General features: G+C 38.1%; 1 protein-coding gene across 1 annotated transcript in view; it reads left to right on the top strand.

Annotated features, from left to right (window-relative positions):
- INTS7 (integrator complex subunit 7) overlaps positions 1-15,852 on the top strand; it is a 92,908-nt gene that overhangs the window by 57,460 nt on the left and 19,596 nt on the right. The window contains exons 10-13 of the mRNA XM_053909140.1: positions 461-558; positions 3,084-3,323; positions 4,891-5,028; positions 6,103-6,309. Coding sequence (XP_053765115.1) covers positions 461-558; positions 3,084-3,323; positions 4,891-5,028; positions 6,103-6,309 — 683 coding nt within the window. The remainder of the gene's footprint in view (positions 1-460; positions 559-3,083; positions 3,324-4,890; positions 5,029-6,102; positions 6,310-15,852) is intronic.

Below are 15,852 nucleotides of genomic sequence, written 5' to 3'. Positions count from 1 at the left end.
CAGAAAAATGATTTTTCAGGTCCTCTACCCAGTTTTTAATCGGATAGTTTGTTTTTTGCTGCTGCATATGAGTTCTTTATATATTTTGGATATTAACCCCTTACCACATACATGATTTGCACATATTTTATCCCATTCAGCAGGATGCCTTTTCATTTTGTTAATGGTTTCCTTTGCTGTGCAGAAAGTTTTTAGTTTGATGTAATGTATATATTTTTATAATCATTAGTAAAGTAGTGGAAAGTGGAAGTCTAAAGATAGCCTTTACATTTCATAAGTAATGGCGCATGTACTTTTTCAGGAAGGTTAGCTTTACACATGACAGTGTTTCCTGTATCTTCCAGTCCTTAATGTTTTTTCTTCTAAGTGTGTGTGTGTGTGTGTGTGTGTGTGTGTGTGTGTGTGTGTGTATTTAATCTTCTCCATTTGACCATTGTAAAACTTAGTGTTTTTCCTCTAGACCTTTTGGCACTGGAACAAGATGCTGTCTTTGGCCTGGAATCCCTTTTGGTACTTTGTAGTCAAGATGATAGTCCAGGTGCTCAAGCCACGTTAAAGGTGAAAATATCATTTATTTTAAAATAATGCCTGTTTTTATTGCCTCAACTAGGGATTGGCAGTCTCTATAAAGGGCCAAATAGTAAATATTTTAAGTTTTGCAGGCTATACACTCTTGTCACAGCTACTCAGTTCTACAGTTATAGGACAAAGCAGCCATGGATGGTGTGCATAAGGGGAAGAAAGAAAGTGTGGTGGTACGGCAGTAAAACTTTATTTACAAAACCAAGCAGGTGTTGGCCAAAGGGCAGTAGTTTGTCAACTCTGGCTTAAACACACAATTTGCCCTTGATCTTCACTTTCAAAATTATCGCTTTGACCATTGTTATTCCAAAGAATAGACAAAGTAAAAACCCAAACTTTGGCCTATTTTGCCTTCAGTTGACAGTGTTTATTTAGTTGAAGCAAATACATATGAAGGTCCTAGGCAACATAAGGCAAAATTAAATAGGCAGAGCCCCTGTACTTACAGAAGTTTATAATCTGAGGTAACACTGATAAGAGATTTTAAAAGAGATATTTAAAATTTATTATGACACTGGAGATTTTTAAGGCTTTTAAGATGTGAAATGAGCCTACTCTTATTGGAGTGAAATATGAAATATAATTTGTGATGGTACAAAATTAAGAAAGGTGGGGCTAATAGAAGTAAAAGGCTATTAGGTAGATATTAGAGATTATAAGAATGACAGCTTGTCTAAGTTATGATTCAGTTCGAAGTAAGTCATAACTTAGTTTAGAATGTTAAGAAAAGGTATGTCACAGTGATGAACAGTGAAGATATTAGTTAAATAAAAATGTGTTTGGCAAATGATTCATCCCCAGAATCCCTTTGGAGCCACAATACATTTACATAAAAGTTTTAAAAAAGAGAGAAAGAAAACAAACCAAATCCTTTTCTTACCAGTTGTAGGTGTCAATAAAACACTGGCCTCAGCACCATGGGACATACATAGATGGTCAAGAAAGGTCTCTGTATTAGAGGAGTTCCCCATCTAGAACACACTGACATTTACCTAAGGGACAATAATACCAAACAGAATGCACTAAGTTCCCTGGTAGTACGAATCAAAGTGCAATTCTAATGAGAGGACAGAGTTAAGAGTGATTCAGTTGAACTAAGGATGTTAGGGAAGATTTGAACGAGTAGCTGTCTTGTGAGTTAAACCTTGAAAGATGGGGTAGAATTTCGGTATTGAGGAAAGATCATTTGAATCCAAGTGATGACTGTTATAGAAGTTATGAAAACAGCAATCTACCTCTCATGTTGGAAGATGGGTGAATAGCCCCCTGTGGCTACATGACACAATTAGGAGATCTGGAAGATCTGCTCTGTCAAGCAGGTTACCAGACCTGATGCCAAGGAACTTTGTCTTGATTCTCAAGGTAGTTGAGGGAATATTAAAATTTCTAAAGTAATGGACATGCTGTAACATTTGTTGTAGTTATTATTGTTATTTAAATATGTCTGCTATGTGCCATACTTTGTTGACAACTTGTATATATATTTTTTTCTTTACAAAAAACCAATCTAGTGAAATTTGTCCCTCTTTAATGCTCACGAGGAAATTAAGATTCAGAAAGATAAAATAACTTGTTGAAAGATACCTAGCTGATCAAGGGCAGGCTGATCTTCAACTTTGGACCTGTCTGGTTCTGAAGACCTCATTGTGTCTTCCTAACACGTACTGAAAGCTACATGGTGTAGTGTGAAGGTGGGTTAACGGGCCCATGCTTTCAAGAGATGGAAATTAGGAAGAGATTTATGTTGTGGTAGAGAGAATGGAAAGGAGGTGGATATTGAAGATTTGGCGAAAATGGAAATGACTAAATGTAGCAGTCATTTGGCTACATAAAAATGAGAGGACTTCTGGTTTCTGGTTTTGGTGGCTGGGGTATTAGTCGATGCCATTAACTGGACCGAATGGAAGTTCTAAAGCCAATTGATTTTTGGATTTCAGGTTAGAAGTAAGAAAGAAAGAAAATTAGAAGTCTCTTCCCACTTCAGTGTGCCTCAGTGTCATTTAGGACACCTTTTTTGAACTTTAAACTCCTAGTAACCCAAATACTAAAAAAAGTTAATCTATTAAGTTTGGGACAGGTGGGGTTCGGAAATCTGTATGTTCGTTAGCATCCTGGGTGATGCTGGTATAGGGAAGTTTACAAACCATACTTCAGAAGCAGTTTTTGAAAAGTAACGAAAGTGCAGCATGGTGATATCCCATTTGGCACGTATATGGCCTCTTCCTTGTTGTGATTTTCATCTCAAGTCTTTTTTTTAAATAGGCCTACATTGAAATGAGTGGTTAATATACAGTCCCGACTTACTCTCATTTAAACATGGCTCACTTTCAGATCCTGATAATAAGATTCAGTATGCCGTGTGTTTCTTAGGCAGGAAAATGTTATGCCCACAGAAAACCTTTTCCTTGATATTTCCTAATCACTTGTACGAAGTTCTTTTCTTTAAAGCTTCAGTTAATACCTTCAGCATGTAACTGGTCCATCTTCTATTCAATGTGCAGATTGCTCTGAATTGTATGGTGAAGCTAGCCAAGGGCAGGCCTCATCTTAGCCAGTCAGTGGTTGAGACCTTGTTGACCCAGCTGCACAGTGCTCAGGATGCCGCGCGGATCCTGATGTGCCATTGCCTGGCGGCCATTGCCATGCAGCTGCCAGTGCTGGGCGACGGAATGCTCGGGGACCTCATGGAGCTCTACAAGGTGATCGGACGGTCAGCCACAGACAAGCAACAGGAACTTCTGGTAAAGAGCCACCTTTTGAACCTGCCGGGGATGAATAGATCTGGTGTAGTGGGAATTACTTTAGGAAGTCAACGTTACTGTTTGATTCTACTTAGATTAATTATGTAAGACCAAGAGTCTGCTGAAGTCAGAACAGAATTGGAACTGTGAGCTTTTGACTATTTCCACTTTTGATTTACAAAGCTCTGTTTAGTTCAAATCTAAAACTGCATTCTTCCCAAGCCCTGTCAAGTTGCTTAGTGTAGCCAAGCCTCCAGTCTGATATTTTTGTTTTATTACAAAGTGAAAATATTTTTTTTTCCTTTCTAATGCAAAGCAGTAATGAACTAAATCCTATTTTGTACTTTCAAAAATGTAAGTTAAGGACGTAATGATAACAGTGACCATAAATTAGCTCAAATTCCTCTTTTCCAATTCAGGACCTCTGTAGCCGTTTAGAATCCTGTTTAGGTTTCAGTATAGTCCTGGGGTTGGGAAAGGTGCATGCTTAGAAACAGAAGACAGGGAAGCTATATAATAACGTGTAGTTGGAAGTTCTCCAGGGCTGAGAGTAGGCTTCGCTCTAAATAAGCATAAATGAGATGTAAGCCTTAAGTTGGCCGCTTCATATTGTGGTCATCTGAATTTAGGGCTTGGAGAAAAGTGTAATGAGATTTCTTACTCAAGCTCATTTTATATTTAATCCTCCGGGGAAAATTGTGTAAAAGATTACCCCCATTTCATTCCTACCAGGAAAGGTTACCCTTGATGACCAAGTGGCAGTAGCCATGGGAATGACATCATACAGTTATCCCAGCTAATGTGGACCTTTGTATATATCAGCTTCAGAATACTAAGACACAGTTAGCCAAGTTTATTTTTTATTGAAGCAGCATTTTCAACTAATGTTCTTTGTCCCTTTTTTGTTAGTACTACTGTGAGACAGTTTTAAATTATGAAACATAATATTAAAGCATAAGGAATAATATGAAAACATTTGCATCCGTCACCTAGCTTAAGAAAAAAAATCTTACCAGTACAGTTGAATTGTACTTCCCTATGTACCTCCCTAATAGTATCTTCTTCCTTCTCCCAGAGCTAACCACTGTCCTGCATTTGGTGTTCATCGTTCCCATGCATGTTATACATTTACTACCTTGGTATATATCCTAAGTAATAAACAATATTCTTTTCATATTTTTAACTTTATATAAAGGTTATCTTGCTACATGAAATCTTTTGCATGTTGTCTCTTTGCCTGTTTGGTGGGAGCCATCTAATAGATAAGGGTATCTCTGGTTTACCCCTTTCACTACTATATGGTATTTCACTGTGTGATACCATAATCTCCTAATCCGTATTTATGGGCATTGTTTCTGATTATTTGCGATTACAAACAATACTCTGAGCAGTGGGATAAATTGCTTAATGACTTCGAAGTGGAAAATTAATAAATGTCAAAGGAAAACAAATTTTGTTCTTTTTTGGTGGGTTCTAATTCTTCTCCCTTTTGGTTAAAGTTATCTATGACATTGGATAGAATTACATGTTTTCTTCCTTATTTTTCTTACTTCTTTCTCAACGTTAGGTGAGTTTGGCCACTGTGATATTCGTAGCAAGTCAGAAAGCACTATCCGCTGAAGTAAAGGCAGTAATTAAGCAGCAGCTCGAAAGTGTCTCCAATGGATGGACTGTTTACCGAATTGCCAGACAGGCATCCAGAATGGTACGTGTTATCCTTCTGTGTGAACTGGGTTGGTGAAAGTGACAGGTTACAAACCTTTGATTGTGTGATTGTCACCCCTAGTCAAGATGGAAAGTAAATATGGAAGTATGTTTTAGTCACGGGATTGAAAGATGATAATGGAAAGGACCTAGTTTATAACTTTTCTCGTGTGTTGTGATGGGGAAAGTTCCACGGGAATTCCAAAAATATGAACTCTTTTTGGCTGAAGAGTTTCAGCCACTTCATTTTGCCCTGTATTCTCATAACCACAGCTAACTCCCACCCACCACTTCCATTCTCCCATCATCAGTACACCAGATCTTTCTTCCTTCTCTCTCTCCAACCTTGTCATTCTTATTTGGAGATAGGGGCACGTTTTAGTAGGCTGTTCCCTTCTTGGCCATATGAAAAGCCTAACAATTTTTATTTTGTTTGAGAGAAATATAGAGCTTGGACAGTATAGAAATCCTTTGGGGATAAGACCAGAGAGCAAGTTTGAGAAGTGTTATCCTAGATATTGTAACACATGTTCTCATTTTACGGTGTTTCTCAAATGTGGGGAGGAGCTCTATCGAGAGAACAATTCTTTATTATAGTCAATACCCCCAAGCATCCAGGCACTGCAGGATACCGAGCTCACGTTCCCCCCAACAGCTCCCCTCCCTCGGTCATTTCAAGAGGCATTCGCGGTGCTGCTAATAATCACTTCAGGGAACTTCCTGGAGTTCACACCCCACCTCCCCACTGCACTAACTAGCTCATACAGAATGACATACAGTAGGTGTTCATACTTTCTATAGTTTGAACTAAAATTCTAGATGTGAGTTATAGTTCATTCCATTTATTTTCTCTTTGGAACTGTTTTAGAAAAGAACTTCAGGCATTCTGTTATATAAAAGCAGCTCAGCATATTTTCTCTGAAGAAATACTTAGACTGAGTCTCAAAGAATTATATAATGTGAAGAATGATTGTTAAAACTTATCCAAGGTTTGAGTTAGTCTTTTAGCTGCCTCACTACCTAATTCAAGTGTAAGAATCTCATCATGTGCACACCCCCCCCCCCCCCTTTTTAGGGTAACCATGACATGGCCAGAGAGCTTTATCAGAGTTTGCTGACTCAGGTTGCCTCAGAACATTTCTACTTCTGGCTGAATAGTCTGAAGGAGTTCTCACATGCAGAACAGTGCCTCACCGGGTTGCAAGAGGAGAACTATAGTTCAGCACTTTCTTGCATTGCTGAGTCTTTAAAATTCTACCACAAAGGGATTGCTTCCTTAACAGTAAGTACTCTTAATTCTCCTTTGGTGGTGATAACTTGATTCGTGTGAGAATGGTCTCCCTTTTCTTTTTGGGTTATTCTGTTCTAACTACCTTGAAAAATCTGCTGATAAATAGATTTAGCAATATTAAAACAATAAATAGGACGTGGTAGTAAATCCTTAACCCCTCCCCCACTTTTTAATATTCATAAGTTGATGGAAGTTTATCATTTTGTTTTTGCCAAGTACTAGGTACCACAGAGAAGAAGGATTACTGAATCCATGCAGAAAGGACACATGGAGATAGGTATTTCCTCTCTAGACTCCTAGTAATAAGACGTACTGGCTCAGTACCAACCATCACATGTAACTCCCTGCCCCCTATTTCATGCCTGGAAGCTGCTCACTAAGAAACTAGAGTTTCTTACTTTGTAGACAAAGAAGGAATTATCAAGGATGCTAGCGTCCCATTTTTTACCCCTTTGTGATATCCTCCTATTCAAATTAATAGTCAGCCAGCTACTGTTTTTTGTTTTCTCTGCCAGGAGAGTAAAGGGGTTGCAGGAAGGGCAGACCATTAACATTTCTTACATTTCCTTGAAATGAGTCGTATTCCAAAGTAAGAACCTATATCCAAGAGGAGCGTGTTCTGTATTAATGCAAAGATTTTTTTCCCCTCAAGAGTAAAGAGTTTATATAATCAAAATTAGACAATTTGTAAGTATTGTCACCCAACTTTTAAGATTGTATATATTTACATGGAACCATAAAACTTTTGGTACCTGTTTACATATGTTTATCACATAATCTAAACTATTCTTAATGGTGGGCCATCCCAAAAGAGATGCTCCGAAGTAGAATAAAGAGTAAACAGATGTCACAAAAGAGACAGAATATTCAGACTCTTGTGGTACATATCTTTTGAAGTATAATTTCTTTTTTAGCTAGGATTAATCAGCAGCTGTTTTAAAAACGGGAACACACAAATGGCTTCTCTCTGGCTCATGGTGCTCCCAGTAGCAGGGACTACTGTGATTCTTTCCTCTTGATTATTCCAGGAAAAGAGTGTTGTTACCTATATCAGGCTAATAAATGCCTCAGAAAGTCAAAAGGTACGGTTATTGGTTGCGATCAGTAAAATTATTTCATTTTCTAGTTCACATGGGGCTTGTTTATTCAGCACAGAAAATGGTTCCATCCGTGAAAGAAGCTCAGAGAACAGTGAAGCAGACAGAATTAATATTATGAAAATCCTGTTGAATATTTAATAGTCTTCTAATGATTTGTGTGGTATGTGTATTTAATGAGGCTTGGCAGTAATTAAGGATTGAATTCTGACATAGACAGAAAGTACTCAGTTGACAGACAGAAAGCCCCTGTCTTCATCTCCGCTCTGCCGTTAACATATTATGACCTAAGGCAGGTTATTGGGCCTCACATCATCTCCTTTTGAAATGGAGTTCTTTTATTCAACAGACCATAAGCACTTACTATGTGCCAGACGCTGCTTTGAGGTTAAAAAAAAAAAAAAATCAGGAAATGATTCTCTTCTTGATAACAGGTTAGAGAAGAAGGCAGTATGATCCTTACAGTCATTTGGAACTTTCCACATTTCTGATTGTACTATACCATCAGGGTTTTTGTAAAGATTTTATTTTTATCATTCATTGGGCAAGTGTGGATTTGATACTAGCTTTGCATCTTTGTAACTGAGAAGATATGAGCACAGACGCCCTTCTACTCCTGCCACTCCTGCCACGTGAATGAGCTTGATGTGAGATTGTACAGCTCTGTGAATTACCTCCTTCAGCCAAACTAAACAAGAGAAGCTCAACATTCTGTGCTTACGGGGACCCTACAGCGACGCTGGGTAGCTAATTTCCCAACACAGTGATTAATGATACAGTTATCTTGCTACTTAAGAATAAAAATTGTAAAAAGGATTTTAGTTTTCTGTGCTGTGTAACAAATCACCACAAATGTAGTGACTTAAGACAACACTCATTTATTATTTCACTGTGTCCATGAGCCAGAAATCCAGACATGGCTTAGCTGGGTCCTCGGCTCATATTGACCTGGTTGCAGTCATGGTGTCTGCCAGGGCCAGTCTTGTCTGAGGCTCAAGGAAGCGCAGGGTTCTCTTCAGAACTCACGTTTGCAGAATTCATTTCCTCACAGCTGTAGAATCTGTGGAAGCTTCAAGTCCAGCAGGAAGATCTCTCACCTTCAAGACTGTCTTTTAATGGGCTCACCTGATTAGGAGAGATCCATCTAGAATATACGAATCTCTCTTTTGATTGATAAAAAGTAACTTCATTAAGGATCTAAATTACATCCCCCCAATTCATCACCTTTGTCATATTGCATTAGTTAGAAACAAGTAACAGGTTTCATTCACACTCAGAGATTACTGAAGATGTGGATACCAAGGGATATGAACCAGAGGAGCCATCTTAGCATTCTGCCTACGATGGTGGATTGTTAACTTTATCTATTTTAAAAGAGTGAATATGTATAACATCTCCATATGCATTGTAGAGGGTATGTAAAAATGTAACAAATATCCAAGTATACCTGTCATCTTCAGGAAATGGGACATTACCATAGCTTCTAAAATTCATGCATATTCCTCCATGTTTGCAGACCATTTCCTACCCTACAAAGGTAACCACCATCCTGCAACTTGTGTGTACCGTTCCCTCGCCCTTCTTTATAATTTTAATGTGCTTTTTTGTAATTCTAGACAAGGTACCATTTTATGTTGTTTTTGAATTTTATATAAAAAGGAATCCTACATATTTGTATTCAACTTGCTTTATCTAAATTATGTTCTTTTTTTTTTTTTTTAAAGTTTTATTGATTTTGAGAGAGAGAGAGTGTGTGCAAGGGACAGTGTGCATGAGGGGCAGAGTGAGAGGTTGAGAGAAGCCCAAGCAGGCTTCGCGCTGTCAGCACAGAGCCTGGCTCGGGCCTTGATCCCATGTACCATGAGATCGTGACCTGAGCTGAAATCAAGAGCTGGATGCTCAACCGACTGAGCCACCCAGGCTCCCCCATCTAGATGATGTTCTTAAGATTTATTCATCTTGTCGTGTGAAGCTCTAGGTCAGTTTTACTGCTGTATATTCTTATATCATATGAATATTTGCCCCTTCTAGTGTTGATAGAAATTTTCATTTTTCCAATTTTTTGCTAGTATAACAGTACTGCTGTGAACATGCTTGTACATGTCTTTCGATACACCTATGTAAAGCTTTCTCTAGGACAGTCATTCTCAGTTGGGGATGATTTCATCCTTCCAGAGGACATTTGGCAATGTCTAGAGACATTTTTGGTCATCGTGATTTGTCATGGTATTTCTGGCATTTATAGCGAGCACAGGCCATAGATGCTGCTAAACATCCAACAATCCACAGGACAAGTCCCCTCAACAAAGAATTACTCGGTTCAAAATGTGGCTGGTACACTGAGGTTGAAAACCCTCTTCTGGGGCAGTAGACCTCAATCGAAGCGGTGTATCTGTCCCCTGCTCCAAAGTGTGTGGGGATGTGTCTCTTTGTCATAGGGTAAGGGGGACTGCTACTGGCTTTAATCCTGAAATGCCCAGGACACTCCTGCCTCTGCTAAGAAATACTGCTCTGATATATTTCCTAGGAGGATAATGGCAAGGTTATGTGTACCTTCAACTGACTAACTAATACCAGGAGCCTCTCTACAGTGGTTTACAAACTTCTAGTCCTCCCAGCAGGGTATAAGAGTTCTGTTGCTCTGCATTGTTCTCCTGACTTGGTATATTCTAGAAGTTCTGATTGACATTTCTCAAGTCATTAATTCAATTAAACATTTTACTTACTTATTTTCTTATTTATTAGCTATAAATGACATGTAACATACTGGTTTCAGGTATATAACACAATGATTCAATATTTGTATATATTGTAAGATGATCACTACAGTAAGTGTAGTTAGTTAATATCCATCATCAGCATACATAGTTATAAAAATTTTTCTCGTGCTGACAACTTAAGATCTACTCTCTTAGCACCTTTCAAACATGCAATACAGTATTATTAACTATACTCACCATACTATACACAATATCCCCATGATTTATTTATTTTATACCTGGGAGTTTATACTTTTGACCCCCTTCACCCATTTCACCCACCTACCTACCACCCCCCCCCCCCCACCTCCCCACCTCTGGCAACCACAAATCTATTCCCTGTATTTATGAGCTTGGGGTTTTTTTGTTTGTTTTTTGTTTTGTATTCCACATATAAATGAGATCATACAACATTGGTCTTTGTCTGACTTATTTCACTTAGCATAATGCCCTCATGGTCCACCGGTGTTATTGCAGATGGCAAAATTTCACTTTTTTATGACTGAATAATATTCCATTATATATATGCACCACATTTCCTGTATCCATTCATCTGTTGATGGACGTTTGGGTTGTTGCCATATCTATTGTAAATAATGCTGTAATGAACATGGGGGTGCATATATGAGATAATGTTTTTGTTTTCTTCAGATGAATACCCAGATGTGGAATTGCTGGATTATATGGTAGTTCTGTTTTTAGTTTTTTGAGAAACCTTCCATACCGTTTTCCATAGTGGCTAACACCAGTTTACATTCCCACTAACAGTATATCAGAGTTTCCTTCTCTCCACATCCTTGATAATATTTATTTCTTATCTTTTTGATGATGGTTATTCTAACAGATATGAAGTGATATCTTGTGGTTTTGATTTGCATTTCCCTGATGATTAGTGATGATGAGCATCTTTTCATGTACCTCTTGGCCATCTTTATGTCTTCTTTGGAAAAATGTCTAGTCAGATCTACTAATTTTGTAATCAGATTGTTTGTTTTGTTTTGTTTTGTTATTGGGTTAATAAGAGTTCTTTATATATTTTGGATATTAGCCCCTTGTCAGATATAGGATTTGCACATCTTTTCTCCCATTCAGTAGTTACCTTTCTATTTTCTTGAAACAATTGAATATTTGTTTCATATTTGGCCACTTGTATTTTGTGTGTGTGTGTGTGTGTGTGTGTGCACGCGCTCACACGTGCATGCGTGTGTGTGTGTGTGTGTGTGTGTGTGTGTGAGAAAGAGAGAGAGAGAGAGAGAGAAAAGATGTTTCACAGAAGTGAAAGTTGAAGTTTTTTGTTCATTTTCCTAGCAGGCTGGTTATCTTATTGATTTGTCAGAGTTCCTTATATGTTCTGGATACTAGTTTTTTTATAGGTGATACGAGTTGCAAATATCTTATTTTGTAGCTTTTATTCCCCACTTTCTATCTTTTGATGAACAGTAGTTCTTAGTAGTCTAAGACTTAATGGTCTAAGTTATTGGTCTTTCTTCCTTTATGGTTTTTGTTTTAAAATTTTTTTCCCCAGTTCATGCTTCCTTTACCTTTGTAGCTTGTTTTGCTCAGCTTTATGTTTATTCATTCATTTTATTGTTTTTACATATTGTGGTAATTCATTCATTTTCATTGCTCTGTGATATTCTTTTGGTGACTGTTAAAGCAGTTTGTTTATCTTTGATATCACTGGGGAACATTTGGATTATTTCCAGTTTGGGACTATTAAGAGTAATTTGATATGAATATTCTAATGTACATCTTTTGGTAGACGTGTGCATTTCTTCTGAATGGTAGTGCTGTGTCATAAGATATACTGAGATTCAGCTTTAATAAATACCACCAAAAGTTTCCCATGGTGGTTTCCAGCTCAGACTCTTACCAGTATAAATGCTTTTTGGGGTTCATAGTGTTTCTTGAATTTATGGCTTGATGACTTTGATCATTTTCAAACATTTGGCCATTGTCTCTTCAGCTATAGCTTCTGTCCCTTTCTCTTTCATTTAGGACTCCAGATACCTACAATAACTCTTTTCACCATGTTTCATTTTTCTCTTACATTCTCTTCTGCATTTTCCATCTTTTTATCTCTCTATTCTTAGCTCTGTGTATGTTCTTCTGACCTATCTTCCAATTCAGTGATTCTTACATTGTGTCTAATCTGCTGTCAGACCTATTCATTAGGTCCTTAATTTCATTTGTTGTGTTTTTTTTTTTCAGTTCCAGAATTTCCATTTGGCTATTTTATATTTTCCAGTTCTCTGCCAGGACTCTGTTTTGCCATTTACTTTCTTTTAACTAATTCATGTCTGATGTTCTGTTTTCTGGATCCATTGTGGCTTGTGTCTTAGACTGATTTTTCTGCCTCTTGGTTTGGAGAATTTTGTCTTTTTTGTATGCTAGGTAATTTTTTATTTGGTTTTGGACACTGTGGATGAAAAAGTATCCGATTACATCATCCAGAGCCTTACATCTCTTTCTTTGCCCTTGGCAGGCAGTTAGGGTAAGATCACCTTAATCCAACCAAGGACTGAACTGATTCAAAGCTAGGCTTCAGTCCTGGAGAGAGCCAGTACATTTTTGGGTTCTCCTGACTCCTGGGGCGTAGCCCTTTGAGGTTATAGTCAAAAGCCTGAAATGTTCTTCCCAGCACCCCCTTGGTCCTAGGAGATTGCCAGCAATTCTGCTCAGCTTCTCAGACTCTCAGGAGCAGCTTGCAAGTTAGCAAATATCTCAAGGGAGAAAATGTTACCAAATGTCAGTCTCACCTCCTTGCATTTTCCATCTCTCCATGATTTTTTACTTCAAAATCCTTTTTTGCCTTAAGCTCTTCAGCGCTTTCAAATAGATGTTCTTAATATTGTATTCAGTCTTCACTGCTGTTGTTAGCAGGAGGCCTGGTCTAAAACAGTCTAGGCCATGATTGCTTTATGTTTGGCTTATTCTTTCAAAATCTGAGCTTATAGTAAGCAAAATAAGCCAGACACAAAAAGACACATGATACGTGATTCCACTTGTACGAGATATGTAAAGAAGTTGGATTTATAGGAACAAAAGTACAATGGTGGTTGCCAGGTCCAAAGTCTGCATTATGGCTTACACATACACACACACACCCTGTTTTTTAACTGGGCTCATCAGATAGCTTTCTTTTAAGCCATGTTGGTTTCTTTAGGTAGCTCCATTTAGAAAATTGGGTCGGGGGGGGCACCTGAGTGGCTCAGTCAGTTAAGCATCTAACTTTGGCTCAGGTCATGATCTCACGGTTCATGGGTTCAAGCCCTGCGTAGGGCTCTGTGCTGGAGCCCGGAACCTGCTTTGAATTCTGTGTCTCCCTCTCTGCCTCTCCCCGACTCATGCTCTGTCTGTCTCTCTCTCTCTCTCTGTCTCTCTGTCTCTCAAAGGAAATAAACTTTAAAAATAAAAAAAGAAAATTGGGTAAGTACTACAAGTCAACAGTTAAGTAGTGTTATTTGCATACCTAACAAAGATTTAACTGTAAATGTTTAGGGGAAAAGAAAGAAAGAAGGGGAAAAAAGCAAGGAAGGAGAAAAATAGTTATTTAATGGGGAAGTAAAATAGCAATCCAAATAGTGGGGATAGCTCTTCCCAATTAGCTGATGCCTCAGAGTAAGCCATAGGGAGAGCTCTGAGTCTGTTGTTCCTTCATTGGCATGTGTTGAATTCACTGAATATCATTCCTCCTTGAGGAAGTTGCAAGGGTAATATTAGTTACATATAATTTTTGCTTTACCGTTTTGCTTTACTGTTAACCTTAGATTCCCAACTTCTGTTTAAGCTTTAGTTTCAATACAAAGAAAAGTAAATAATATCCTTTATATTCCTTATTAGCATTATACATACTGCTATAAATCTAAGTTTTATTTCTTACACATTTTCTGTCTTTCATGGGTGATCTTACCGTAAAGCCTCTGACCTCTATGACAAATCTATCTTTTCTATGTTCTTTTGAACATGTGTTATATCTAGCATTGCTTTCCTTCAGTTTAACACAATCCAAGATGCACAGTCACTTTCAAGGTGACCATCTTATATCATCAATAAAATATTCAAAAATAAATCCAGAATTGCGGTAAATCTCCCTCATTGTAACTACATCTTGCTTCTCCTTCATTTTTATAATGCATGTTGGGACAAGATTGCCAGTGTTTTTTGTCTGGTCAGATGGTCTGTATTTATATAAAAGTATCATATACACCTACTTGTATTCCTGACCATTGTAAAGTTATTGACAAGCAGTAAGTTAAAAATAGCAGGTAGTGGGGCGCCTGGGTGGCGCAGTCGGTTAAGCATCCGACTTCAGCCAGGTCACGATCTCGCGGTCCGTGAGTTCGAGCCCCGCGTCAGGCTCTGGGCTGATGGCTCGGAGCCTAGAGCCTGTTTCCGATTCTGTGTCTCCCTCTCTCTCTGCCCCTCCCCTGTTCATGCTCTGTCTCTCTCTGTCCCAAAAATAAATAAAAAACGTTGAAAAAATAAATAAATAAAAAAAAAAATAGCAGGTATTAGTTTAAGGAGCAGAGGAGGTCTTATAAGAGCAAATTAAATCTCTAAGGAATTAAAAACAATTGAACTGATCTGTTTGATCTTCTAATCTATGCTGTGTCATGATTAGAACAGACATCCCAAAAGCATGAAAACCACAGAATTCACTATATTGAGTACAATTATTACCTCTAACTACTATAGCTCTATTTATATGTAGCTTTTAAATATCATCAAGGACCTTGGAATTTAAGAAGGATACTAGAGCAGGTGTGTGTTCTAGGGAGTGGCTAAGTCCTAGAGTAAAATATGAATACTACCAAATAACAAAACTTACTATTTGACGTTAAAAGTAGAGAGAAGTACACTAAGGTCAATATGTGATACTTGGCTAGATGGTAATATTGTACCTGACTTCCCTAAGTCAAATGCGTTGCTCTCCTGCTGAAAGGATAATGTTAAGTGAGGTAGTATCTAAGGAGCAAACAGCATCAGCATGTTTTAAGCTAGTCATATCAGAGGAAAATTATTTTCACTATGCCTCCATTTATTGTTAATTTAGCATATTTTTGGTATGCCTTGTGTTGAAAGCACCATGCTCAGTTCTCTGCTAGAGTAGTTGCTGAGTAGTTAAAAGTTGTCCTGGTTCGTTGCCAATGAGTCTCTGGCTTGACTTAACATTTTTTGCCCCCTCTACGTAGCAAATGTTGCTTTTACTATCCAGGACCCTGGATAAGTACCCTGATACTTCTCCATCTTCGTTGAAACTTATTTGTGTGTTTTGAACTGTTCTTCCTTCCATTAGCCTCTCTCTGCATTCTAAACATGTCTACTCAGAAATTCTTTTTAGTATTAATCTGGGCTCACAGTGGGAAAATGCAGCTATGAGACAACATGTTTTTTTAACAGTGACTGTCTAGCACCATGTTTCTTCTGCCCTTATCTTTCTTTCCTCCTTCACCTCCCAACTTTTAAAAATCCTATTAATGATTCCAGTGATGAGAATTTCAGGTTAGAAAGGTAGGAAGGTGGTGGGGTGCCTGGGGTGGCTCAGTTGGTTAAGCCTCTGACTTTGGCTCAGGTCATGATCTCACAGTTCGTGGGTTCGAGCCCCACGTCGAGCTCTGTGCTGACAACATGGAACCTGCTTGGAATTCTGTGTCTCCTTCTCTCTTTACCTCTCC

The sequence above is a fragment of the Panthera pardus genome, unplaced genomic scaffold (genome assembly GCF_024362965.1).
Source record: "Panthera pardus isolate Hobbes unplaced genomic scaffold, ASM2436296v1 HiC_scaffold_21, whole genome shotgun sequence".
NCBI lineage: Eukaryota > Metazoa > Chordata > Mammalia > Carnivora > Felidae > Panthera > Panthera pardus.
The sequence above is the reverse complement of the archived record's forward strand: the minus strand, read 5'-3'. Positions and strand labels throughout refer to the sequence as shown.